At 44.1% G+C, this 27744-nt stretch overlaps 1 protein-coding gene across 2 annotated transcripts in view; it reads right to left on the reverse strand.

Annotated features, from left to right (window-relative positions):
* SH3BGR (SH3 domain binding glutamate rich protein) overlaps positions 1-27744 on the reverse strand; it is a 60141-nt gene that overhangs the window by 26682 nt on the left and 5715 nt on the right. Inside the window, exons 2-3 of one of the 2 annotated variants that reach the window (XM_040483897.1) lie at positions 23953-24138; positions 14353-14433 (exon numbers count right to left, since the gene is read on the reverse strand). In XM_040483897.1, coding sequence (XP_040339831.1) covers positions 14353-14433; positions 23953-24138 — 267 coding nt within the window. The remainder of the gene's footprint in view (positions 1-14352; positions 14434-23952; positions 24139-27744) is intronic. The other variant, XM_040483898.1, reaches the window with a different exon arrangement.

Below are 27744 nucleotides of genomic sequence, written 5' to 3' on the forward strand. Positions count from 1 at the left end.
ACACACACACACACACACACACACACACACACACACACACACACACACAGAAAACTCATTGCCAGCAAACATGCACTCTAGAACAATGCACCAGGCTAAAGTACATTCTTGGGGCCAAAATGGCACTAGATGGAAACTTGACTCTTCAGGAAGAATAAAAAGCATCAGAAAAAATTTTTTAAAGTCTGGGTAAATAGAAAAGATTCTTCTTCCTCTTGCTTTCTTTAAAATACATAGGACTGTTTGATGCAAAAATTACAATATTACAGAGTTGATATACACACAAGTGTAATACACATGCTAAGACAGCATAAACGATGAGGCCAGTAAATGCACATATATGACTGCAATGCTTCCACATATTATAAAGTGTTGCAATACTAACTCTAACTAAACTGTCAAATGCTAACAATATACACTACAATCACTAGAGCAGTCAGCACACAGTAGTTCAAAGACGTACAGCCAAAAATCCAATAGGTAAATTGAAAAGGAATTCTAAAATACACTCAAATAACCTGAAAGAAAGCAAAATGACATCAAACTAAGGAATGAAAGGGAACAAATAATAAAATAATAATAATCTAAACAAAACCAATTCAATGATTACTTAAAAATTAATGGACTGAATGGTGCCACCACAGAGACTGTCAGAATGAATGAAAATGCACAAGCATCAATTCTACCTTGTCTACAAAGACACACCATAAAAATAAAAGCACAGGTAGGTTGAAAGTAAATGGACGGTAAGAGATACACCACGCGAACCGCAAGCAGAAGTCTGGAGTGGACTTAATATCATGATGAAAAAACAGAAAGACAAAGAGAGTTACCAGAGACTGAAGAAGGGACCTCTGAAGTTGATAAAAATGTCAATCCATTAGGAAGTCATAACACTCATCAGTATGAATGCGCCTAACCACCGAGTTATGAACGATACAAAGCATAAATTGGCAGGATTAAAGGGAGGAGCAGACAACTCACAATCGTAGTTGGAGATCTTTTTTTTTTTCTTTAATTAAATTCGAGTTAGTTAACATACAGTGTAGTCTTGGTTTCAGGAATAGAACCCAGTGACTCATCACTTACATATGACACCCAGTGCTCATCCCAACAAGTGCCCTCCTTAATTCCCATCCCCCATCTAGCCCATCCCCCACCCACCTCTGCCATATTAATTCACTCTTCATCTGTCTTTTCCACTCTATTCCTTTCATTACGTTCCTGGCTTAAGTTTCTTCATTCTGTCTTCCTCAGCTCTGCCCTCGACCTTGCTCATCTCACGGTTCTGAAGTGGTTTTTTCACTGCTGCTTAGTTTCCTATCCATAAAACTGAAAGCTCCCTGTTAATTTATCACAATTATGTGATATAAAGGACCCCCATCAAAATGGCTTACCTGCCTTCCTCCAATTAAAGCGACATGTGCAGAACACCTGCATTTCCTTTCTTTTCTCCATACTTCCACCCATTGTAGATACTCTCCCGTAAGTCCGTCTTTACATAGTTCCTTCCACAACTCCTGGATTCTTCTGAGATAGTTTAAATTTCCTGATGTCACTATCATTACAGTGTCTTCCCTTACAGAAGCGGCTCACAAACTACTAGTTTGGCTTAACTGATCTTGGAGGTAGCCTGGATTCAAACAGCATTGACAGCTCTCCAGTGCTCCTGAAGGGCAGCCCTAACCCCGCCCCCCTGGGGAGGAGCCGCTCCCGGCCCCGCCCCCAGCTCGCGCCCCGCCCCGCTCGGGGACAGGGACCTCTGCTGACCACTGATCACTGCAGGGCTAAAGGCGGGGTGCAGCTGGGGCACAGGGTCCCCGCTTCCGGCCTGCTCCCCATCACTCCCCGGCCTCCCCAACCCCAGGCTGAAATACACCTCCTGGGGGCCCCTCCCACCTGGGCAGGGCTTTGGGCCTTCGTTTCCCCCTTCACATCAGCCCTTTGCTCGCCACCGCCACCTTCGGGTGCGCCTCCCCGCTTCCCGGTACGCAGACTGCTCCGCTCCGGGCTCCCGCGCTCAGGGGACCAGGGGTGCCAGCATCTTCACCTGGCGGGCCCTCTCGCGTGCCCTTCACAATTCGTTCTCTTCCATCGGGACTTCTGTTCTTCCTGGAACCCCCGTGTGTTCGCAGGTCGGGCCTCCTGCGTCCGAATTCCAGGCTCCTGGCTTCCACGCATGGTGTCTCCTTAACGGTTCTATTTCCTGCTCCGTGTATTTCCCCCTGCGTAGCCCCTGGACCACCATCGGGCCTCCCCTGCGTCCACGCTGTCGTTCACCTTGCAGCGTCAGGTCAGGAAGTCCCAGAACACATGCTTGTGCAGCAGACTCGGGCCTCTCACGGCTCCCCGCCCCCGAGGTTTCTCCGTGTCTCCTTCGCAGCCTCCCCCAGGCTCCTGCCGGTGGAAGGCGCCCCAATCACCTGGTCGCCTGCTCTTCCTCCCGCCGGTCACCGGGAAATGCCTCGCTGGCTGAGATATTGTTGCCAGGACTCAAAACTGCTTTCGATGGGAGCTCACCGATCATGCCAGAAAACGGGGATCAAAACTTTCATCACACATCATTTGGGGCCCAAAATGACACGATGCAGGTGCGTCATCTGGGTGTCGTTCATCAGATGGGGGTGTGTCCCAAGAGCAAAGCCACCTTCCCAAAGAGGACGTGGCCTGACTTGGCCAGAGGGTCTGGAAGGCTCTTGTGAGCAATGTGGGTGTTGCTGTTGGGAATGTTAGAGCCTCCCTGGGATACAGGATTCTGACGCCCAGTCGTCCCCCCGACGGCGGTGTATGAACAGTGCTCTTAGGTGGGCATGGCTGTCTTCCTCTCCACCTGCTAGAGGCAATCTAATTATATATATAAGTGGATGTTTGCTGTTGATAGCTTAGTAATATTCCCGTGCCTGAAATAATGTATCAAAGACATTGATTCCTAGTGCTTCTTTTCCTGACATTTGACAACCGTGGTATAGGTTATCAATCGTAACTTCAGTAATTTGCTTTAAATCCTAACTTGATCATATCTTTACTTCTTTCATTTCAATCTAGCATATTCTGGAACAGTAGTTTTCAGTTGGGTATTCCCATCACCTACTCATATAGTTTTATTAATATATAGGTATTTAGGATCCACTCCAGACTTCAGAATATCCTTACTGAATATTATTGATATATTCCTACCATATATGGTAAGAATGTGCTTGGCATTCATGGTATATTTCATGGCACATATGCTGGGTATATTCATGGTCTAGTATGTTTCTGGGTAATTGTGTTATATCAAGAGTTTTCCTCAGGGCGCCAGGGTGGCTCAGTCGTTAAGCATCTGACTTTGGCTCAGGTCATGATCTCACGGTTCATGAGTTCGAGTCTCACATCGGGTGAGCTTGAGCCCCACTTGGGGTGAACTCAAGCCCCACTTTGGGTAAAAAGCATGAGCCCCGCTTCAGGGGAGCCCTGCTTCTCACTCCCTCTCTCTATATCTGTCTTTGTCCCTCCTGGGATTCTGTCTCTCTCTCTCTCTCTCTCTCTCTCTCTCTCTCTCTCTCTCTGCCCCTTGCTCACTTGCAACCTCTCTCTAAAAAAAAACAAAAACAAAAAAACTGGCACAAAAACAGACACTCAGATCAATGGAACAGAATAAAGAACCCAGAAATGGACCCACAAATGTATGGCCAACTAATCTTTGACAAAGCAGGAAAGAATATCCAGTGAAATAAAGACAGTCTCTTCAGCAAATGGTGCTGGGAAAACTGGACCAAAACATGCAGAGAAATGAACCTGGACCACTTTCTTACACCATACACAAAAATTAACTCAAAATGGATGAAAGACCTAAACGTAAGACAGGAAGCCATCAAAATCCTAGAGGAAAAAGCAGGCAAAAACCTCTTTGATCTCGGCCACAGCAACTTCTTACTCAATACGTCTCTGGAGGCAAGAGAAGCAAAAGCAAAAATGAACTACTGGGACCTCACCAGATAAAAAGCTTTTGCACAGAGAAGGAAATGATCAGCAAAACTAAAAGGCAACCGATGGAATGGGAGAAAATATTCACAAATGACATATCAGATAAAGGGTTATTATCCAAAATCTATAAAGAACTTATCAAACTCAACACCCAAAAAACAAATAATCCAGTGAAGAAATGGGCAAAAGACATAAATAGACACTTCTCCAAAGAAGACGTCCAGATGGCCAACTGACACATTAAAAAATGCTCAACGTCACTCATCATCAGGGGAATACAAATCAAAAACACAATGAGATACCACCTCACACCTGTCAGAATGGCTGACATTAACAACTCAGGCAACAACAGATGTTGGTTGGCGAGGATGCGGAGAAAGAGGGTCTCTTTTGCATTATTAGTGAGAATGCAAGCTGGTGCAGCCACTCTGGAAAACAGTATGGAGGTTTCTCAAAAAACTAAAAACAGAACTACCCTACGACCCAGCAATTGCACTACTAGGCATTTATCCAAGCGATACAGGTGTGCTGTTTCGAAGGGACACATGCACCCCCATGTTTATAGCAGCACTATCGACAATAGACAAAGTATGGAAAGAGCCCAAATGTCCATCGATGGATGAATTGATAAAGAAGATGTGGTATATATATACAATGGTGTATTACTCGGCAATCAAAAAGAATGAAACCTTGCCATTTGCGACTATGTGGATGGAACTGGAGGGTATTATTAAGCTGAGCGAAATTAGAGAAAGACAAATATCATATGACTTCACTCATATGAGGAACTTAAGATACAAAACAGATGAATATAAGGGAAGGGAAGCAAAAATAATATAAAAACAGGGAGGAAGACAAATCATAAGAGACTCTTAAATATGGAAAACAAACAGGGTTGCTGGAGGGGTTGTGGGAGGGGGGATGGGCTAAATGGGTAAGGGGCATTAAGGAGTCTACTCCTGAAATCATTGTTGCACCATATGCTAACTAACTTGGATGTATATTAAATAAATAAATGAAAAATTAATTAAATAAAAAATTTTTTAAAGTTTTCCGCTATTCATCCATTTTTACAAATAAAATATAATGTTTGCTATCTTCTTTGAAAATAGGTTTAGTGATTGTGTTTATAGATACTTTGTCTAAAACTTTTTGGATTGACTTTATTATTTTGTTTTGCACGCCACAGAAACAACCAAATGTTCATACCGGGCCATTATTCTTGTTATAATTCCCATAAAATCTATCACCTTTGAAAATTATCAGTTATAAAATTAACCACAGTTATTTTAAGTCTTTTGTCGTCATCCGCAGAGATTTTTCTTAGCTTGTTTTATTTGGATGCTTCCCTGAAAGCTTTTCCAGTCCGTGGGGAGCCAGAATGCCTCACCTGCCACACAGAATGACCCAGAGCCCCATGGAAAAGGATTATATGGCAGGTGCTTTTGCGGATAGGCTTCTGATGGCAACGCTCAAAGATCACTGATACCATACCAGTGGACTGAGTCAGGATTTCCAGAATTTCACTTGAGAAGCAGATGGGTTCATGAAACTACGAACCGTAGGTCCAGTGGAACAAGAATTACATAGACCTGAATGAATCAGTGATGGAGGAGGACAGGTTTTGTTTGGAATACTGTTGACGTTATTTTAATGTCCTGTTTTCTGGACATATGAGGAAACCCTCTGTCTTTCCTCTTAAGCTTTTTATAAATCTCAACAATGTAGGAGGCTCTATTTTTGTAAGTTGAAATGAGACATTTGTAAGTGATACTCTCTCTGCCTGACTCCTTCAGAATTCGAAGATTCTTGTTAAGTCTTTCCATGTTTCAGGGCAATATAGTTATTTGCCTGGGTTCAGTAAGAATGTGTATTCCTTGGGGCGCCTGGGGGGCTCAGTCAGTTGAGCATCCGACTTCGGCTCATGTCATGATCTCCCAGTTGACAAGTTCGAGCCCCGAGTCGGGCTCTGTGCTGACAGCTCGGAGCCTGGAGCCTGCTTGGGATTCTGGGTCTCTCTCTCTCTCTGCCCCTCCCCCGCTCATGCTCTGTCTCTCTGTCTCAAAAATAAAATAAACATTAAAAAAAAAAGAAGAAGGATGTGTATTCCTTATTGCCAGGGCATTAACTGGAAACTGGTTATGCAATCAAAGCCTTGCCTGGAGTGTGGTATTAAGAATGATGCTCATTTAATCAGATATGACCAGATGGCTTTAAAGAACTAAAGTTGCCTTAATGGAGCCAGTGCTCACTTGCAAGGCCCTCTTGGGGAAAATGACCTGCTGCTCCCGCCTTAGACAAGAACAATATTCTAAAAGCAAAAATGTGGTGTATAATACTTAATATTTTATAAGCATACATTTTCTATGTAATTGTCAAGGTGTCTATTTTTAGAGCTAGATTAATTTCCTTGCTGCTACTTCTCCACAGTGTTGTTTACTACAAAATGACACTGTGACAAATAACATCATTTCCATAAATCATGAAGTGTCTGTCTTCCCAAAGGACACCTGAAGGACTTTCTCCATGTGTGCATGCATAAACACCTATAAAGCCAAGCAATGCTGACACCACCATTCTAGCACAGTCTATGCTGCTAGTGAATGGAGTATCTGTAAACCCTGTGGGCTTCAAGTCCCTCCTCTGGAAGAGAAGAATCTGGACTGGATGGTCTCTTAGCTCTCGCTATGCTGGGTTTTATAATGCCATGGCCATCCCTTTATTCTCCTTAAAGAGAATTTCAGGGGCGTCTGGGTGGCTCAGTCAGCTAAGTGTCCGACTTCAGCTCAGGTCACGATCTCGCAGTTCGTGGGTTCGAGCCCCGCATCGGGCTCTGTGCTGACTGCTCAGAGCCTGGAGCCTGTTTCAGATTCTGTGTCTCCCTCTCTCTCTGACCCTCCCCCATTCATGCTCTATCTCTCTCTGTCTCAAAAATAAATAAACGTTAAAAAATAAAATAAAATAAAAAAGAATTTCATGTAACATGACAGTATTTAAGCACAAATCAAGGCAGGATTTAAAAATTAAGATTAGATATTTTTTAAAGTTTTTTTTTTTCAACATTTTTATTTTTGGGACAGAGAGAGACAGAGCATGAACGGGAGGGGGTCAGAGAGAGAGGGAGACTCAGAATCGGAAACAGGCTCCAGGCTCTGAGCCATCAGCCCAGAGCCCGACGCGGGGCTCGAACTCACGGACCGCGAGATCGTGACCTGGCTGAAGTCGGACGCTTAACCGACTGCGCCACCCAGGCGCCCCCGATTAGATATTTTTTAAATGGGACAAGATAAAACACAGCAGAGGCTGAAACAGATTTACATACGTTAGTGTAGATACATCTCAAAGCATAATGTTGTTTTTTTAAAGAGCCAGCTATAAAACATTCTAAAAAAAAGTGATACTGATTAGGCATTAACAATACAAAACATATATACTGCTTATGCAGATAAATATACAGTTTTTACATATAGTTTTATATATAATTTTTTAAAAATTCATGATGTTTGTGGTCTCCAGGGAAGGAAGGAAGCAAAGTGACCTCATAGTTTCTCTACGAGTTTTTTAACCAAAGCAAATATGTTATCGCATTCATTTTGGAGAGGCACGTACATGAATATTTAAATTTTTTTTTAACGTTTATTTATTTTTGAGACAGAGAGAGACACAGCATGAATGGGGGAGGGGCAGAGAGAGAGGGAGACACAGAATCGGAAGCAGGCTCCAGGCTCTGAGCCATCAGCCCAGAGCCCGACATGGGGCTCGAACTCGCGGACCGCGAGATCGTGACCTGAGCCGAAGTCGGACGCTCAACAACTGAGCCACCCAGGCGCCCCCGTACATGAATATTTAAATGAGTCCCTAGGTTAGTGGCTGCTAAACAGAAGTGTGCATCAGAATCAACCAAAGAACTTTTTTTTTTTTAACTTTTTTTAAATGTTTATTTTTGAGAGAAAGAGATACAGACAGACAGAGGGCAAGCAGGGGAGGGGCAGAGAAAGAGGGAGACACAGAATCCAAAGGAGGGTCCAGACTCCAAGCTGTCAGCACAGAGCCTGACACAGGGCTCAAACTCATGAATCGTGAGATCATGACCTGAGCCGAAATCAGATGCTTAACCGACTAAGCCACCCAGGCACCCCTAAATCAAAGAACATTTTAAAAATGGAGATCCTTCGGCCTCTCCCCAGCAATTCAGGATCAGTGGGTCTGAAGCAGAACTCAGGTACCTGGATTTTTAAACCTATACAAGTGATTCTCTACTAAAAAATAGCACTATTTAAAATAAAATTAAACAAAAGATACACAAATGGTCGTAAGAGCATTACTCATAATAGCCCCAAAATGAAAACAATTCAAGTGTCCATCAACTGGTGAATGGATAAAGAGAATTGGTCTATCCACAAAATAAAATGTTATCTGCATAAAAAAGAAGTCCTGATATATACCAGAAAATGGATGTACCTTGATAGCATTATGCTAAGTTAAAGAAGACAGGCACAAAGAACAAAATGTTGTGTGATTCCATTTATACAAAAGGCCCAGAAGAGGAAAATCTACATAGAAAAAAAGTATATTTGTGGTTCTTTAGTGCTGAGAGAATGGGTAGTTTTTTGGGGGGAGGTGGGTAACAGCTAGTGGGGGTTGGGGTTTTTGGGGAGTGACTGATGAAAATGTTCTGGAAGTAGATCATGGTGATGTGATGGTTGCACAACTCTGTGAATATACTAAAAAGCCGTCAATTGTATACTTTCACTGGGTGAATTGTGTAGTGTATAAATTACATCTCAGTATAGTGTTTTTAAAAAGACAATCAAAAATTAGACATTTAATTTCATTATATAACTGAAATAAATTAGACAGAATTAACTGACATATGGAAAGAACTTAACAGAAGAATAGAGGATGATACTTTATGAGAAGACTGGGGTCATTGAAAATGAGAGGCAGTTTCTAGTTATTTGTGGAAAATTAAATGCAGCTACTTACCTTGGCTCCTTCCCGGAACCCCACTGACATGATAGCAAAGACATTTTCAGGGCACCTGGATGGCTCAGCATGTTAACAACCAACTCTGTATTTTGGCTCAGATTCATGATCTCATAGTCATGAGATTAAGCCCCTCATCAAGCTCTGCGATGAGTGTGTAATCTGCTCAGGATTCTCTCTCTCTCTCCCTCTGCCCCTCCCCAGCTTGCACTCACTCTCTCTCTCTCTCTCTCTCAAAATAAATAAAATAAACATGTTTTTTAAAAAAGACATTTTGTTGTATTAAAAAAAAATTTTTTTAATGTTTATTTATTTTTGAGACAGAGAGAGACAGAGCATGAACGGGGGAGGGTCAGAGAGACAGGGAGACACAGAATCCCAAGCAGGCTCCAGGCTCTGAGCTGTCAGCACAGAGTCCGACGCAGGGCTCAAACTCACAGACCGTGAGATTATGACCTGAGCTGAAGTCGGACGCTCAACCGACTGAATCACCCAGGCGCCCCAAAGACATTTTCTTTTAAAGGGTAAACTTACAAGGACAAAAAGAACAAGTGAGAGGCTACTGCATTAAAAAAAAAAAAAAAAAAAAAAAAAAAAATTTAAAATAAAAAAAAAAAAAAAAAAAGACCACAAATTTTGAAGGCAGAAAAGGAAACGGTTGAGTAATAATTGGCTTAACCTCAAAAAATCTAAGACATCATTTCTTACAAAAAGGGATGAGAGGGAATGAGAAGCAGATTTAGATTCCCTCCACATTCCTGGATGGCAGGCAACTGCCTACTCAAAGAGGATTAGTCTCTGCACAAGTTGAACCAGAAAGACTCTGACCTCTTGATCATGAGGCCAGCTGAGGTGGGGACCCAGGATCTACCTGAGAAGTCCACGTCATAAAAAAGACATTCCTATCCCCCTTCCCAACCTGCATCCAGAACACTGGCAACCAGAATTACTCTCCGCTTACCACCACAGTCATCATCTCCACTATCACCTCCACGACCAACACCACCATCACCACCGCCATCACTCCCACCACTATCACCTCCACCATCATCACCTCCATCACCACCACCACCATCACCTCCACCACCCCCACGACCACTTCAGGAAATGGAAGATTCCTCCCTGGAGAAGTTCACCTGAACCAACCGAAAAAGCCCACGGTACAGGATCCCTAACAGAAAGCCAGTAAGTCCTCTCTAAATCATCCCATGGGAAAGTCTACCACCCGGACAGTCATGATCATGGATATAGAGCATCCATTCAGCCTTTTAGCACCTTGATCTTAAATACAGTCAAGGGTCCCCACACATCTGAGAAAAACATCTTACATAAAAATAAAAAGGAAACAGAGAAAGGGGGCACTTAGAGAAAGAGAGAATGCAGAGAGTTGAAGAAAGTGTGTAAAAAGAAAAACCATATTTAAAAAACTCAGAGGTGGGGCGCCTGGGTGGCGCAGTCAGTTAAGCGTCCGACTTCAACCAGGTCACGATCTCGCGGTCCGTGAGTTCGAGCCCCGTGTCAGGCTCTGGGCTGATGGCTCAGAGCCTGGAGCCTGTTTCCGATTCTGTGTCTCCCTCTCTCTCTGCCCCTCCCCCGTTCATGCTCTGTCTCTCTCTGTCCCAAAAATAAATAAACGTTGAAAAAAAAAATTAAAAAAAAAAAAAAAAACTCAAAGGTAAGAAAAATAATGAACCTGTACAACAAGAACAGGAAGCTATTTGGTAAGGGAGTAGCCAGAGAAAACCAAAGAGAAAAACAAAGTTTGTGAGAAATAAAACAAGATCGGTAGGGGAAAAAATAGAAGGTGGTATAAAAAGTGGAAGAAATGTCCCAGAAGGGAGAGAAAGACAAAAACACAGAAAATGCAAGTGAAGAGATTAGAAAATTGAAGAGTTAGTGGGGCACCTGGATGGCTCAGTCAGCTGAGCGTCCGACTTTGGCTCAGGTCATGATCTGGTAGCCCGTAAGTTCGAGCCCCGCGTCGGGCTCTGTGCTGACGGCTCGGAGCCTGGAGCCTGCTTCGGATTCTGGGTCTCCCTCTCTCTCTGCCCCTCCCCCGTTTCACGCTGTCTCTCTCAAAAATGAATAAACGTTAAAATAAACAAACACACTTTTAAAAAGTAAGAAATGATCATTACGAAAAACAGCACATTACAAGAAAAGAAATGGAAAGAACATGACGCCCAGGATGGTCTGTGAACAGAGAGGGTGTTCTGCTCTGCTGCCCCTCTGCCCCCCATTCACTGTGACTCCTGGGGAAGAGGGGGGCTCTGTCTAAGAATTTGACCTATAAAAGGTTAAAGGAAAATCCTCCTTCCTAGGCTTGGCCAGACTACCATTGACCCGGAATAGAAAAGTCTGTGTTGTTTACAAAACCCCCCATTGGGTCTTCAGCTGTAAAATCTAGACTCCCCTCCCACCGCCCACTGGTCTGGGGCCTGGAAAGGGGAGGATGAGAAGTAGCAGGAGTCTGTCCAGCAGGTGGCAGGAGAGAGAAGGCAAGGACACCTGGCGCCAGCAGCTCAAAGCGCCTGGACCCAAGGTTCCCACAGCAGTATAATGTGCAGACGCTTTAAAAACAATGCTGCTGCCATATTCTCCCGTCCCTGGGAAACTCCCCAGAGATAACTGACCATATGTAATTCCTCCTTCTTACACCAGCTCTCCTTCAACCCCCCCAATCTTGCTTCTATCTTCACCCCTCCTCAGAGACTACTTCTGACATGGCTACCAAGGACCTGTGTGTTATCTAGGCAGATGGTCACTTTTTTGTCCTCACTGACTCAATCTCTCGGAAGCATCAGACCCTCTTGTGTGAAAAATGTTCCCCCTTGGCTGCCTTAACACCACACACTCTGGGTCTCCTCGTGCCTCAAGACTGTCCACCTTTGCCTCCTCAACCGGCCTCTGCTTATCCACCACGCTTTAAGCTTGGAGCACCTCCAAGCCCGGCCTCCTTGCTACTGACCCCCTCTCTACTTTAGCCCCACCCACATGCTAGTGGATTCCCCATGTGCCTCCTCCACCAGACCTCAATGAGACACAGATCAACTCGCTACTGTCTACCTCACTTCTTCACTTAGATGTCTTGTTCAAACTTAACACCCCCCTGTAAAGATGGCACCTCCAACCAAAGTGAATGTCTATACCCAACGGCTAGAAGCACTCATTCGTTCCATCCCCACCCCCACATTCAATCCATCAGGAAGTCTTACCAAGTCTTCCTCCAAAACAGGCCCTAAAATCTCCACTCTGTATCGTTCTATCCCACCACCCTGGTCCAAGTCGCCATGATATCTCATCCATTGCCAAGACAGTTTGTACCCTTCTAGTCCATTTATCCCATAGAAGCCAAAATGAGTTTTCAAGAAAGAGATAAGAATACTTCTGCACTAGACAAACCATAAGAGACTCTTAAATACAGAGAACAATCTGAGGGTTGATGGGAGCATGGGGGAGAGGGGAAAGTGGGTGATGTGCATTGAGGAGGGCACTTATTGGGATGAGCACTGGGTGTTGTATGTAAGCAATGAACCGCGGCAATCTACCCCAAAAACCAAGAGCACACTTTACACACTCTATGTTAGCCAATTTGACAATAAATTATATTTAAAAATAATAATAATAATTAATAAAATAAAACAAAAACAAACAAAAGAGAGACTACTTCTCCAGTTAAACCTCTTACATCATCTCCACTGCACCTGAGATAGAATCTGGAACATTGCTGTGGCCCATGGGCTGCCTACCCGCAGATCCCACCTCCTGTGGTACCCCCACCCCTCATTCTGGCAATGCCGACCTTGTGGCAGCTCTTACAATTTCCAGGCTCTTTCCTGCCTCAGGGCCTTTGCACTTGCTCTTCCCTTTGCCCAAAACAGTCTTCCCTCTACCCTTCCTTCCTATCTTCAAGACACAAGTCACCTGAGCGTCCCCAAGAAATATACCTTAACACCAAGGCACCGTGTCTTAAACATAATAACTAAATAGGACTCAGTTAACAAACTCCTATACCAAATAAAACCCTCATACCAAACTCCTACACCAATTAAAAAAGATTAGATTGCATGTAACACCCTTTTTTTAATTGTCAATACGGCATTTGAAATGTGTTGCATTCAAGTTGACTCAGGCCAGAAAGGTATTTCACTAAAAGGGAAGATTTTCTTCCTCCTATAAACCCATTAACCAACTGTGAAACCTACATGTTACCTTTGGACAAGGAATTGGTGCTAGACTCGCACATGTTAACCTGAGCACTAAGAGGTCCCAAATGGCGTTACCTGAAGAATGCTGACATATGAAAGACAGCACGGCCACATGCCTCTGAGACCAACCCATCTCTATAAGGTAGCATTTTGAGGTGTTTCTCCTACAATGAGAATTAATTTGGACTCAATCATCACAAATCATTTTTGAAATGAAGCTGAGTACAAACAAATTAAGAAATACATGAATCAAACAAATGTGTACTTGTCTTGTATCTGCGGACAGTCATGTGTGAGATCTTGGGAGAAGTAAGGATGCAGTGATTTGGTGCAGAGACTGAAGCTAGGTGATCTCCAGTAGGCAAATTCCTAATATTAGCTTCATTAGCATAATTCTGTATGAAACTGAAATAATTTTACGTAATCAAAGATGAGACAACACCAGAAGAAAAAAAAACCCGCTGAGACTGTGTCTAGATTTTACTTTCCCCCCTCTTTATCAGATAAAAAAGCAAAGTTCAACTCATTTTAAATAGAATTAAAATAGGGTGATATAGTATTGTAAAATTAACTAAAATAAGTCACATAAGAAGTCAGTTCATTAAAAAATAACTTCATAAACACAATCTGGGAACTCAAATTTGTACATCTTTATTTAGTGTATTTAAAATTACTGAATGCAGTATTTCTTAATTTCAGTATTGTAAAACTTACTACAACAAGGTATAAAATATATAAAAAATATAGCAAAAATATAAAAAGCATAGTTTTGGAACATACTTTAGTAAAAACCTTGCATTATCTCTATGCATAAGACTTCATCAGAATAAGGAATATATTAAAAATCGTGTTAACTTAAAGATCATCATTTATGGGGCATCTGGGTGGTTCAGTTGGTCAAGCGTCCGACTTCAGCTCAGGGCACGATCTCACCATTAATGAGTTCGAGCCCCATATCAGGCTCTGTGCTGACAGCTCAGAGCCTGGAGCCTGCTTCAGATTCTGGGTCTCCCCCTCTCTCTCTGCCCCTCCCCCACTCATGCTCTGTCTCTGTCTCTCTCTCTCTCTCTCAAAAATTAGACATTAAAATTTTTTTTAAAAAAGATCATCATTTATTAAACAGCTTGGATGCTGATTTCTATCTTCATTTACTATGACTCGTACTGAGCCTCAATGGGGTGTGTAAGCTTACCTTTGAGCCTGGAGGGGGAGCCAAACCAAGAAATGAATAAATAATATTCTCTTCTTTGGCAGAGAAGAAAGAGTCAAAATCCTTGAAGCAAAAAAAAAAAAAGAAAAAAAATGTTTAAACCCACTGCACACTGGAGAGCCAGAATATTTACCTAAGCTGATCTTTTTTATTAGTCATTAAGCTAGAAGCTAACACAAAAGGTTATCCCAGTTTGTTTTGTCAAAGATGACTAACCCCCAAAGTTAAGAATCTCTAACCATGAACTTTACATTTGTTTTTATCATTTCACTGTGTGGAATACAGAACAGTGAGAACTCACACACACCCCCACACACACCAGTTTGTGTTCAGGAATCACTGACAAGACTCAGATATATAGAGTGAAGGATTCTCTAAAAGTTTCACATCTTTAGCTCCTTTCCTTGTAATCTGGCCCCGTGGATTTGGACCCTGATCAGCGGGGACTAAGACAACACAGGATTTCTCCAGTGTTACTATAGGAGCTTCTAGGGGACCAGCCCCATCTCAGACCTTCTGGTCCCAGCAGCCTTAAGATTACGGAGGGCTTACAGCAACACTTGTTTCGGCAAAGGGGAGAAACTACAGCAGGAGGTGAGACCTGGTAACTGACTGAAGTCTGGGGCTCAGTGAAGTCCCTCTGCCACCCCGCTGCCCCACCACAGCCCACCCAGCAGGCGGGTCCAGCCCTAAACCAGTAGTGCGACGGTCCACAGCTCAGAAGAATTTCATTTCATATCCTTGAAAGAGACAGAGGGAGACAGAGAGCTTACAAGTTGGGGAGGGGCAGAGAGAGAAAAAGACCCAGAATCAGGGGCAGGCTCCAGGTTCTGAGCTGTCAGCACAGAGACTGACAGGGGGCTCAAACGCACGAACTGTGAGATCATGACCTGAGCCGAAGTTGGAGGCTTAACCAACTGAGCCACCCGGGCGCCCCTCATTTCATACAATTAAAACATACGAGGTATTCCCCAGACTACTTCTCCAGACTGCCAATGTGTGTCATCAGGACAGTGATATAGTCTCTTCACACGCTGAGGGCACTGTGTCTGGCCCAGCTCGAACAGACGGCACTCACACCAACTCAGTGGTGTTACTGTCTACCCTACTCTTATGTGTATTAAGAACCTTAAAACCAAATACAGGCCCCTGACATGGGGAAGAAAGTGTTGTGTATTCTTGTGTGTCGACCTTGTCCAAAGCTTTATTATTTTCCTACCTGTTGCCTGGATTCCCTCAGTGATTAAATTTATTCTTGTATGCTGAATACATGTTTGTAAGCCGCCTCAAATCTGAGTTGAAGGAAATAGAGCATCGTGAGCAAGTGATCCTTTGGTGTCAGAAATTCTGGCTGATTCCTGGGGCACCCACTTGCTAGGCGTTGGTAAAGGATCACATGATAGAATACGTTAGTACCCGTAGAGAGCAGGTGAAATATAATAAAATAAATTTATGCTGTTTTTCAAAAATTCCGGAAAGATCTATGACTTCTCTAGTTGGCCAACTCTAGAAGCTTTCCAGTCGAGAACGATTTCCTCATAGTTGAGTGAACTGTCCTCTGCTTCAACTTGGGTCCAGATAGCTCCTTCAGCTTCAGAGGACCAAAGAACAATTTGTCGTGATTTCTGACTTGATGCTAACAAACAGGTACAGGAAATCATGAGTATGAAATGGTTTTTTCAACTTCCAGTCACGTTAGAGTAGCATTAGATGCCCTGAAGATGCCAGATTGAGAAAAGAAGCGTAGGTGCACTGCTGAGCTGGTGATACGAAAGGAAAAATCACGACCAGGAGAGGCCAGGAGTCCTAGGAACGAGCCCACACCAAGGCTGAGTTTGCAACAAAGCTGGCAGATCTTTATGCCAACTTTGATGCCACGGTGAGTAAAAGCGAGAGTGGCTAAAGCCTCGAGCCTCCTCAAGGTGGGGAGTTTTATAAAAGGGGGGCAGAGTGGGAGGGGAGAGTGAAGGAGGCAGGGGGAAGGGAGAGAAGGAAAAAGACCCTTCCCCGTGAAAGAAAGACAATTAGATCGACAAGTGGTTTCTGGACAGCAACACAGAAGTTGGAAGAAAGCAACATAATAGTTTCATGTGTTTAGAAAAAATAACCATCAACCCAGAATTTTAGACCCAGTGAAACTTTTTTAGACATGAGGTAAAACCAACATTAGTCTTTTTTTTTTTTTAGAGAGAGCATGAGCAGGGCAGAGGGGAGAGAAGAGAATCTTAAGCAGGCTCCACACTCGGCATGGAGCCCGACTCGGGGCTCAATCCCACAACCCTGGGATCATGACCTGCGCTGAAATCAAGAGTCAGATGCTCAACTGACTGAGCCACCCAGGCACCCCTGAAAAATGTCCTTTTTACTCCAAGATTTAGAGAACTTACCACCAATAGATACTCACTCAAAGAAACTTTTACAGGCTATACTAGGCAAACAGAAAGTGACTGCAGATATATTATCTAAGATGCAAGAAGGAATCATGAGCAAAGATATTAATAAATATGTGGGTAGGGGCGCCTGGGTGGCGCAGTCAGTTAAGTGTCCGACTTCAGCCAGGTCACGATCTCGCGGTCCAGGAGTTGGAGCCCCGCGTCAGGCTCTGGGCTGATGGCTCGGAGCCTGGAGCCTGTTTCGGATTCTGTGTCTCCCTTTCTCTCTGCCCCTCCCCCGTTCATGCTCTGTCTCTCTCTGTCCCAAAAATAAATAAAACGTGAAAAAAAAATTAAAAAAAAAAAAAATAAATATGTGGGTAAATATAAACTAAACAAACACTGACTATAAAAACAATCATTAGGGGTGCCTGGGGGGGCTCAGTCGGTTAAGCATCCGACTTCGGCTCAGGTCATGATCTCGCAGTTCGTGAGTTCGAGCCCCACATCAGGCTCTGTGCTGACGGCTCGGAGCCTGGAGCCTGCTTCGGGTTCTGTGTCTCCCTCTCTCTCTCTGTCCCTCTCCCACTCCTTCTCTCTCAAAAATAAATAAATGTTAAAAAAAAAATAATTAGAAATGTCTAAGTTGTGGGGTAGGATGAAGACCAACAAACTAAAGTACTAAAAAACAAGACAGGGGCTCTTGGGTGGTTCAGTCAGTTAAGCATCCAGCTCTTGATTTCGGTCATGATCTCACGGTGTGTGAGAATGAGCCCCAAATCGGGCTCTACGCTGACAGAGCAAAGTCTTTTGGGGATTCTCTCTCTCTCCCCCTCTCTCTCTGCCCCTCCCATGCATGCACTCTCTCAAAATAAATAAATTAATTTAAAAAAAACACACACATAAATAAGGAAATGGTGAGTGAGGTATTGAAGTCTCTTTTGGAATCTGGTACACACATGGCTTTTTTGTTTTGTTTTGTTATTTTGTTTTATTTATTTATTTTGAGAGAGAGAGAGAGAGTGAGATAGCAGGGGAGGGGTAGAGAGGGAAGGGGAGAGAGAATCCCAAGGAGGCTCCACACCGTCAGCAAGAGCCAGACGTGGAGCTCAAACTCAGAAGCCGTGCAATCTTGAGTCAAGAGTTGGGTGCTTAACCGACGGAGCCACCCGGGCACCCCTCATAATAAGTTTTCAACGATGTGAAATAGCTTGTTCAGTAACATCTATGCGTTGAGAGAGCCCTGCCCCACCCCCGCCTCACTGGCCTTGCATCCCGTTTCCCTTGCAGCCCTGAGGATGCCCACCTGGGCTGAGTGGCCCAGGTCCCCTTTGGTTGTGTTCAGGCCCAGGCAGGCACCCAGTCCTTACCTGGGCTAAGATGCACAGCCTCCAACCTGGCATCGACAGACATGTCTGCTACGACCAGTTAGCACTCCTCTGCCAGGCGGGTAAGCTGACCTCCACTGTGCCTGGCTTCCCGTCGGGTGTCCCCTTTCTCTAGCTAATGGTGGTCGGCCACGCCCTCGGGATAATGTCTTCATCTGCTCTGCAAGGAGCAGTTCGCACAGGCAGGGACACAGCGGTGCTCAGAACTACCTCGACATCCACTCCTCTCCCTACCCTGGTGCGAGAGACCACTGCTTGTCCCTGAGGTTCCCTCTACCATTTTAAACCTGACAGAGGGATGCCTGGGTGGCTCAGTCGGTTAAGTGTCTGACTTTGGCTCAGGTCATGATCTCATGGCTTGTGGGTTCGAGCCCCACGTCGGGCTCTGTGCTGACAGCTCGGAGCCTGGAGCCTGCTTCGGATTCTGTGTCTCCCTCTCTCTCTCAGCCCCTCCCCTGCTCTCACTCTCTCTCTCTCTCTCTCTCTCTCAAAAATAAACATTAAAAAAAAATAACAGTCAAAATAAGGAAAAAGAGAAGATTTAAAATATTACTTTCATTGGAAAAGTACTAGTAGAAAAAAATGAAATTATTCTTTTGATAATTTCAGAGTGCAGAAAGCTTTTCTAAGCAAGACTCGGGGTCAGGAACCATAAAGAAAAAAAGATCAGTGAATTTGTCTACATAAAAAAATTTTAAGTTCTGCTTAAAAACTCAAAAGACAAGAAATGTGGGAAAAGAATTTGCAACATCTATGGGAGTAAAGGGCTACTTTCCTTCATAAAGACTCTTATAAACCAATAAATATCACCTGTGACCCAACAGAGAAAGAGCAAGTCACAGAAAAACACAAATACCTCACAAACATAGGAAAAGGAATTCAGCCATACCCATCCAGACAGAAATCCAAGTCGAAGCAGTGAGAATATATTTTTCATCTATTAGATTGGCAAAGATTCAGAAGTTTGCATATGGAGTGTGGTCAAGGTCACAGGGAATTAGCCACCCTCAGACTAGGTTGGTGGACACATAAGTTGGCACAGGGCAATATAGGGCCATTTGCCAACATCTACTGAAATACAAAGTGCATACGTGTTTTAACTTAGCACATTTTCTAGGAACGGATTCCTACACGCATATATTCATACTGCGTACAAGAATCTGTATGTATCAAAAGATTTCCTGGGGGCACCTGGGTGGTTCAGTCAGTTAAGTGTCCGACTCTTGATTTTGGCTTAGGTCATGATCTCATAGTTCCTGGGTTCAAGTGCCATATCGGGCTCTGCGCTGACAGCGTGGAGCCTGCTTGGGATTCTCTCTCTCCCTCTCTCTCTCTGCCCCTCCCCTACTCGCACTCTCTCTCAAAAAACAGAACAAAATTTTTACAAAAAAGGTTTCCTGCAGCATTGTCTGTGTGAATGTTTCCTGAATATTCCCCACTAGAGGGCTGTGTCGATAAATGATGTCATATACAATGGAACATTGGCAGCCATTAAAGTAAGGAGCTTGTGCAGTTCAGGGGTCTCTGAGATACGGTTATGGACTGAAAAAACCCAAGTGTTATAGCACACTCCTATTTTTAAGGGATATACAATATATCAATATATGGCTGTATAATGTATCCTGTATCATAGATATTACAGGTATCTATAAAATATATATGTCATGTATATTATAAATATACACAGAAAATTTCTGGAAGGTCAAACTAGAAATTGCCAACATTGGTTTGCCAGAACAGGACCCTCTATGTAATTTGCAGGGACCCCATGCAAAAATGAAACCCGGGTCCCTTGTTCAAAACCCGTTGTGTCAGGGTGCCTGGGTGGCTCAGTCGGTTAAGTGTCCGACTTCAGCTCAGATCATGATCTCACAGTCTGTGAGTTTGAGCCCCGTGTCAGGCTCTGTGCTGACAGTTCAGAGCCTGGAGCCTGCTTCAGATTCTGTGTCCCCTCTCTCTGCCCCTCCCCTGCTCATGCTCTGTCTCTTTCTGTCTCAAAAATAAATAAAAACATTAAAAAAAAAAAAAAGAAAGAAAATGTTGTGGATTTCAAGACAGCGACAACAGAGGGTGCCTGGGTGGCTCACTTGGTTAAGTGTCCAAGTCATGATCTCAGGGTTCAAGTTCCAGGCCAGCATCAGGCTCTGCACTCACTTCATGGGGCCTGCTTGGGATTCTCTGTCTCTCTCTTTCTGCCCCTCTTCCGCTTGTGCATGTGCTCTCTCTCTCTCTCTCTCTCAAAAATAAATAAACATTTAAAAAAAATTCAAGACAGCAATAGCAGGGTGTTGAACCAAGCAGAGAGCTCTCTTAAGTGTGGGGCCTGGGTGACTTCCCAGATCACAAGTACGTGAAGCCAGCCACCTCGGGGAAGGAACTAGAATCACAGGGGTCTGACATGGGAGGCAGAATAATTTTTACCAGAGGCAACTTTTGAACCATTTAAATTTTTTTTAAACATTTATTTATTTTTGAGACAGAGAGAGAGAGAGAGCATGAACAGGGGAGGGTCAGAGAAAGAGGGAGACATGGAATTCGAAACAGGCTCCAGGCTCTGAGCTGTCAGCACAGAGCCCAACGCGGGGCTCGAACCCACGGACCGCGAGATCATGACCTGAGCCGAAGTCGGACGCTTAACCCACTGAGCCACCCAGGCGCCCCTGAACCATTTAAAGTTTTCAGTGTGCACATGTATTGATTTTTCAATTATTAAGAAAAGTTATAAAAAATAAAATTAAAATTGCCCACCACCACTATTCCTTTCCTCATCCAATAAGAGCCCCAAGTCTTATGGGACACCTGGGTGGCTCAGTTGGCTAAGCGTCCGACTCTTGGTTTCAGCTCAGGTCATGATCTCATGGTTTGTGAGTTCGAACCCCAAGCCGGGCCTGCTTGGGATTGTCTCTTTCCCTCTCTCTCTCTGCTCCTCCCCTCTGCTTGCTCACACACACTCTCTCTCCTTCTCAAAATAAATAAATAAACATTTTTTTAAAAACAAAGAGCCCCAAGCCTTAGAAATATGGGTCAGGATGCAGGGATGTCAGGAGGTGGGGAGGGCAGGGGAAGACAAGAGTGAGAGGTGGAGGGGAGGACCCTTCCTCACATAGGAATTCCATTCTACATCCTGGGAAGCCCCAGCTTAAACCCACAGGAGGCCTGGGCTGGACTATACGTTCTCTTAAACAAGAGTTTGCCACGTTCAGACTGTTTGAAAACACCCCCCCCCCCCCCACAGGACTGAGCTAAGCCTCTGAACAATGCTAACACAGCCATGTAAATCCATACAGCCCTGTGCTGTTCCCCACAAATCCCCGTCCACCCAGAACCTGAGAAAGTGACCTTATTCGGAAATAGGATATTTACAGATGTGATTAGTTACAAGAGGCTATACTGGAGTGGGGTGAGCCCTATTCCAATGACTGTTGTCCTTACAGAAGCCAAGTGAAGACAGAGACCAGGAGAACACAAGGAGAGATGGAGACAGAGATCAGAAAGAGATATCTTCGAGCTGGGGAACACCAAGGGTTGCTGGCAAGCACCAGAAGCTAGGAGAAAGGCATGGAACAGATCCTCCCTCGTAGCCTCCAGAAGAAACCAATGCTACTGACGCCTTGCCTTCAGACCTCTGACCTCGAGAACTGTGCGAGAGTACATTTCTGTTACTTTAAAGCACCGAATTAGTCAGCTTGGATTGCATAACAAAATGCCACAGACTGAGGGGCTTAAATGACAGAAATGTGTCATCTCACAGCTCTGGGAGGTGGACTCCCGAGACCAGAGTGCCAGGATGGCTGGGTTCTGGCTTGCAGACAGCTGCCTCTGGCCGTGTGCTCACATGGGGGAGAGAGAGGGATCTCTCTCTCTCTCTCTCTTCCTCTTCCTCCGAGGACATTAATCACGTCACAAAGCACCCCCTCCCTGCATGACCTCATCTCAGCTGATACTTCCCAAAGGCCTCATCTCCAAATACCCTCACCATGGAGGTTAGAACTTCAACCTATGAATTTGGGGAGGGCACAGACAGCTCACAACAGCCACCATGTTTGTGGTGTTTTGTTACATCGACCTTATGAAACGAATACAAACCTCCAATAACCAAACAAGTCGGTGCTTCACGTCGGAGGCAGGCCCCCAAAGCTTCTCTGTAAATGGGCAGATACTAAATACTTCTGGCTTTGTGAGTCATATGGTCTCTGTGGCAACTACTCAGCTCTCCCATTATGCAAAATCAGCCACAGGTGATGGGTCATTGAACTAGTGTGGATGTGTTCCAATAACACTGTATTTACTAAAACAGGCAGCCACAGGCCTTGGCCTTCAGGCTTTAATTGGACCATGCCAGCTTTAGATGAGACACAGAATCAAGAGGAGCTAATCTAAAGAAGCAGCCATTTTGCGTGCAAGGAAAGAGGTGAGTCAAGATTCCTACAGGTGGCTCCAGCCTTCAGGAACAACACAACACTGACCAGCTCCCTCCACCCTCCGGAGCCCTGATGGAGGCATCTGAAAAATGACCTAGAAGGCTCAGATGACCCCCAGCCAGCTTCCAGTGCTCGTGTTCTAAAGCCCTTTGAGTTTTTAAATGTTTCTTTTCAATAATTTGATTTACAAAGCAGAACTGTGGAAAAAAACTCTGAGGAAAAAGGGATTTTCTGGGGAAGTGAACTATTAAATGTATAAAATAAAAGTGCTGTTGTAATTAAAGTGTTCAGGACAGTTGTTAAACAATCTAGATACATTTAAACAAATTTAAGGTATCTGTATGAAGACCCGACTTCTGAAAATCATTCTTTTTTAGAGAACGCAAGCAGGGGAAGGGCAGAAGGAGAGGGAGAGAGAGAATCCTAAAAAGACTCCACACCCAGTGCTGAGCCTGACACGGGGCTCAATCTTAACCACCGTGAGATCAGGATGAGCCAAATCAAGAGTCGGATGCTTAACCGACTGAGCCACCCAGGTGACCCTGCAAATCATTTTTATAAAAGTGAAAGAAAGCCGGGGCGCCTGGGTGGCTCAGTCAATTAAGCATCCCACTTCGGCTCAGGTCATGATCTCGCGGTTCATGGGGTCCAGCCCCACATGGGCTCTGTGCTGACAGCTTGGAGCCTCGAGTCTGCTTTGGATTCTGTGTCTCTCTTTCTCTCTGCCCTTCTTCTGCTCGCACTCTGTCTTTCTCTCTCTCTCTAAAATAAACATTTAAAAAAAATGTTTTTTGTAAAGTGAAAGCCTACCTGTGTCTGCCTGGGTTCATGGATGGGTACCTTGCAGGACTGGTCAGAATTCCTTTCCAACAGGGGCCCCTAGGTGGCTCAGTCGGTTTAGTGTCTGACTCCTGATTTCAGCTGAGGTTATGATCCCAGTGTTGTGAGATCGAGCCCCCAGTCACACCTACACTGAGCATGGAGCCTGCTTGGGATTCTCCCTCTCCCTCTCTGCCCCTTCTTCCCTCCCCTGCTCATGCACACACATGCTCTCTCTCTCTAAAATACAGAAAATGTTTTAATAAAAAATATGGTAAAAAAAAAGAATCCCTTTCCAACAAAATGCACACTTTATTTGAACAAGTGAGCTAATTCTTCACAGCAAAATAAGGAACCCAAAATAATCCCAGGAACTTCCAAATCATCATTTTATTGTTTCTCTCCTTTTGTAAATCTCATGCACTGACTACTCACAATGGATCCACCGTCCGGGTACTGGGAGAAATAGATCGTGTCCTGAAACCGTCAACAAGTTCAAATTCTGCCTCCAAATTCATCTGCTTTAAACCATTTCTGGTAAACACTCACGCAAGAGAACTTCCCAAGAAATCAAACACTCACCCCACAATACTGCTCTTCATTGAAGATCTGGGGAGGCAAAGGGATCCCGTTTTGAGGTTTCTTCTCTCCAGGAACATTCTCCCTCATCCACTTCCTGTTGTCTTCGTCTCCAGCAATGTCCAATTCCTTAAAGTCGATCTTATTAGCTTCCAAAAAGCCCACTACTTCTTGCTGCTTCTTCCTAATCTGAGTCAAGAGTAGAGAAAGATTACGACTCGACTGGCTTTATTTTGTAATGTCTTGCTTAGATTTACAGAAATCCTTTCTCCAACTATACCATGCAACACAAATAATCTCGCTATTATTGAAACAAGATAGACAATGAAATCACACCTCTTCATTATAAAGGATCAACAGAGTGATTATTTAAATTCTAAAATTGTAATCTCACCAATGTTTCAATCATGGTATAATCAACCTAATAAGAATAGAGATGCCCTCATCCTAGGTTTTATTTGAGGTCTTTGACGTACTTTTAATTCTCTGCTAAGCTTTCACGCCAAAAAAAAATAAATAAGAATTGGTTATGAAGAAAACGGGGGGGAGGGGAGAAGAGAAGGAAGAAAAGAGACAAAAGAGAATTCGCTATGAAACGTAAATACCAAGCACACCCAACTAAAAAGCACTTCCCTCACAGTTATGAAAACGGGCACGTGAGTCACATTGAACAAAAGTGGCTTTCGAGACAGGACAGGAGATTGGAAAGCCCACGTGGAGAGGACTGAAAGGGGAAAGAACAGAGGAAAAGACGGAAAAAGCCAGTGGCTGTGTCTCCCAGCTCGCAAAGCGCAACACAGGCAAAGAACCCTGGTCTCTCTCGGCTTTCTCCTCTCCGCTCACATGGGGAGAGGGCGCCGGCCTTGCCTGAGATACAGCTCTTGGCGCCCTTCTCCCTACCCAGAGCTCTCGTCTCCCAGCTGCCATTTCTCAGGACGCTGGGCCTCTCCACAACTCAGACCTCCATCCCCAGAGACAACTACAGCCACTCTCTCTCTTCAAAGCATTCACTCCCCTAATGCACGACGCCCCTTTCCTGCACAGACCCCCGTGGCCTCCCCTTAAGAGCCTCTGAGAAAGAGGTCCAGAGTGGTCAACCGAACCATCAATCAACACGGATTTATCCACTCTCCTCGGCACAAGACATCGCACCGAGTTCTTCGCGTGAACAGATCCGTACACTGCTTATCTGGGTGGAAAAAAAAATGCAAATAACCCATTTGTACATCCTAGACAGTGAACACGCTGTCGATGATCAGCAAAATAAAGCAAAATAAGTCATTTCTTAAAAATATGAGTAAAATTTTAAATGTTTTCTTTGACACGAAAATACCTAGTATCTTATTATTTTGTTAGTAGGCTCCACCCTGGGCATGGAGCCCCAGGTGGGGCTTGAACTCACAACCCTGAGCTCAAATCAAGAGTCAGACACTTAACCAAATGAGCCACCCAGGTGCCCCTAATATCTCAATTTTTTAAGTTCTGTGCACAGAATGTTGTCTCATATCAAAACAAGTCATGAAAAATATTTTATTTAAAAAAAAAGAGATGCCTCGGTGGCTCAGCTGGTTGAGCATCGGACTCTTGATTTTGGCTTAGGTCATGATCCCAGGGTCATGGGAGCGAGTCCTTCGTCGGGCTCAGCACTGAGCATGGAGTCTGCTTAAGATTCTGTCTCCTTCCCGGGGCACCTGGGTGGCTCAGTCAGTTAAGCATCTAACTTCAGTTCAGGTCATGATCTTGTGGTTCATGAGTTCGAGCCCCGTGTCGGGCTCTGCGCTGACAGCTCAGAGCCTGGAGCCTGTTTCAGATTCTGTCTCCGTCTCTCTCTGGCCCTCCCCTGCTTGCACTCTGTGTGTCTCACTCTCAAAAATAAATAAACATAGGGGCGCCTGGGTGGCGCAGTCGGTTAAGCCTCCGACTTCAGCCAGGTCACGATCTCGCGGTCCGTGAGTTCGAGCCCCGCGTCAGGCTCTGGGCTGATGGCTCGGAGCCTGGAGCCTGTTTCTGATTCTGTGTCTCCCTCTCTCTCTGCCCCTCCCCCGTTCATGCTCTGTCTCTCTCTGTCCCAAAAATAAATAAACGTTGAAAAAAAAAATTTTTTTTAATAAATAAATAAACATAAAAAAAAAGATTCTCTCTCTCTCTCTCTCTCTCTCCTTCTGCCCCTCTCCCTTGCTCATGCTCTCTCTCTAAAATATATACACATATTTTATATGTATATATGTACATATTTTATAGGCTCCCCCTTGTTATTCTTGTGTAACTCATTTATCAGTAAAGACACTAGAATTTGAGAATCCCCAAAAAATGATATAAAAGGCCCATGCCCATCCCTCTTTGGGTCAAACCTAATTCCTTCCAGAGACATGTATACAAAAAATAATAATAATAATAATTATTATTATTATTATTATTGTTGTTGTTATTTTAAGTAGGCTCCATGCCCAGTATGAAGCCCAACATGGGACTTGAACTCATGACCTTGAGATCAAGACCTGAGCTGAGATCACGAGTCAGAGGCTTAACCAACTGACCCACCCAGGCGCCCTCCCAAAAATTATTTTGTTCATTTTTCCCAAAATAAATGAATCCTTCAATGACTTGTGTGTAGAGTGTTTCTTTCTTAATATAAGGAAAAAGAAGGCATGTATGGATGCTTAAGCCCGGGAAGCAAATCACCACCCAAATGAAATTCTGTATCATATCATTTTGGTGGTGATCTGATTGCATATTAATTAAAAATATAACATAAATGAATATAATTTGTAAATTCCTTACAAGTAAATATAAATTATACATAAGATTGTATATATGTTATGTGTATACCCATATATATAAGTGGTCATCACACATTTACTTTTTCATTAACATTTGTTCTACCAACATAACAAAGATAATGGGTCTAAAAGCATAAGATCACTAAATTGAAGGCTGCTGTTAGCTACAATACAACACTTAATCAGAAAGACTCAGTTTGGGGCAAGCATGGACCAAAATAAAAAATAAAAGTCATACAGAAAGGTGTGGGGTGATGGAATTTCCCTCAGGCTCCCGGCACACACATGCTGGTACATTCCTGAGTGTCACATCTATCGGAAGCAAAGGAAAGGCTCAGATTTCTACACCCACGTGTCCTCCCCCAAGGCTGGGCCCTTGGACCTTCTGTTCCTCCGCACAGAAACTGTGCTCCCAACGCCACAGCCTCACAGCTGAATCTCTGAATATGACAAAAATCCCATCAGACCTGATGACAGGTTGTTGGACTAAATTACTATGTTAATTAATCATGTTTCCTATACATACTTTCCAACCTGTCCATAATTATCCGTGCCACTCTATAAATTGCTTATTCCTTAAGCTATTTCCAGAGATAACTCTGCGGCTTGAAGAGAGAAGACGTCTTCATTTTAGGCAGGTTTGCTTGTAATTAAATAGTCAGAAGGCAACGTCCTTCATTCTGTCCAAAGCCCCATCTTCCTTCCATCTCAGATACCCTCCTGGGAGCCCGGACCAGCCTGGCCGAGGTCCACGGCCACCTCGCCAACATTATTTCCATCTCTATTAATCATGCGTCAGGACTTGAGGTGAAATACAAGAAGGATTTCATCTTACTCCCTGATTTCTGAATAGATGAAAATCCCCTTCCCCAAGGGTGCCTTGGGGACCCTTGCCCAAGTCCTGACTTGTGTTTCTTCTGTGAGAAAGTCAAAGAGGGCGAGAGAACCAGGGAGGGGAAGACCCATTATTTCTTGCCAAACAACTGCATGTACAGGAACTTAACGGACTGTTGGG

The sequence above is a fragment of the Herpailurus yagouaroundi genome, unplaced genomic scaffold (assembly GCF_014898765.1).
Source record: "Herpailurus yagouaroundi ecotype Mexico unplaced genomic scaffold, PumYag 162, whole genome shotgun sequence".
In the NCBI taxonomy this organism is placed as follows: Eukaryota; Metazoa; Chordata; class Mammalia; order Carnivora; family Felidae; genus Herpailurus; species Herpailurus yagouaroundi.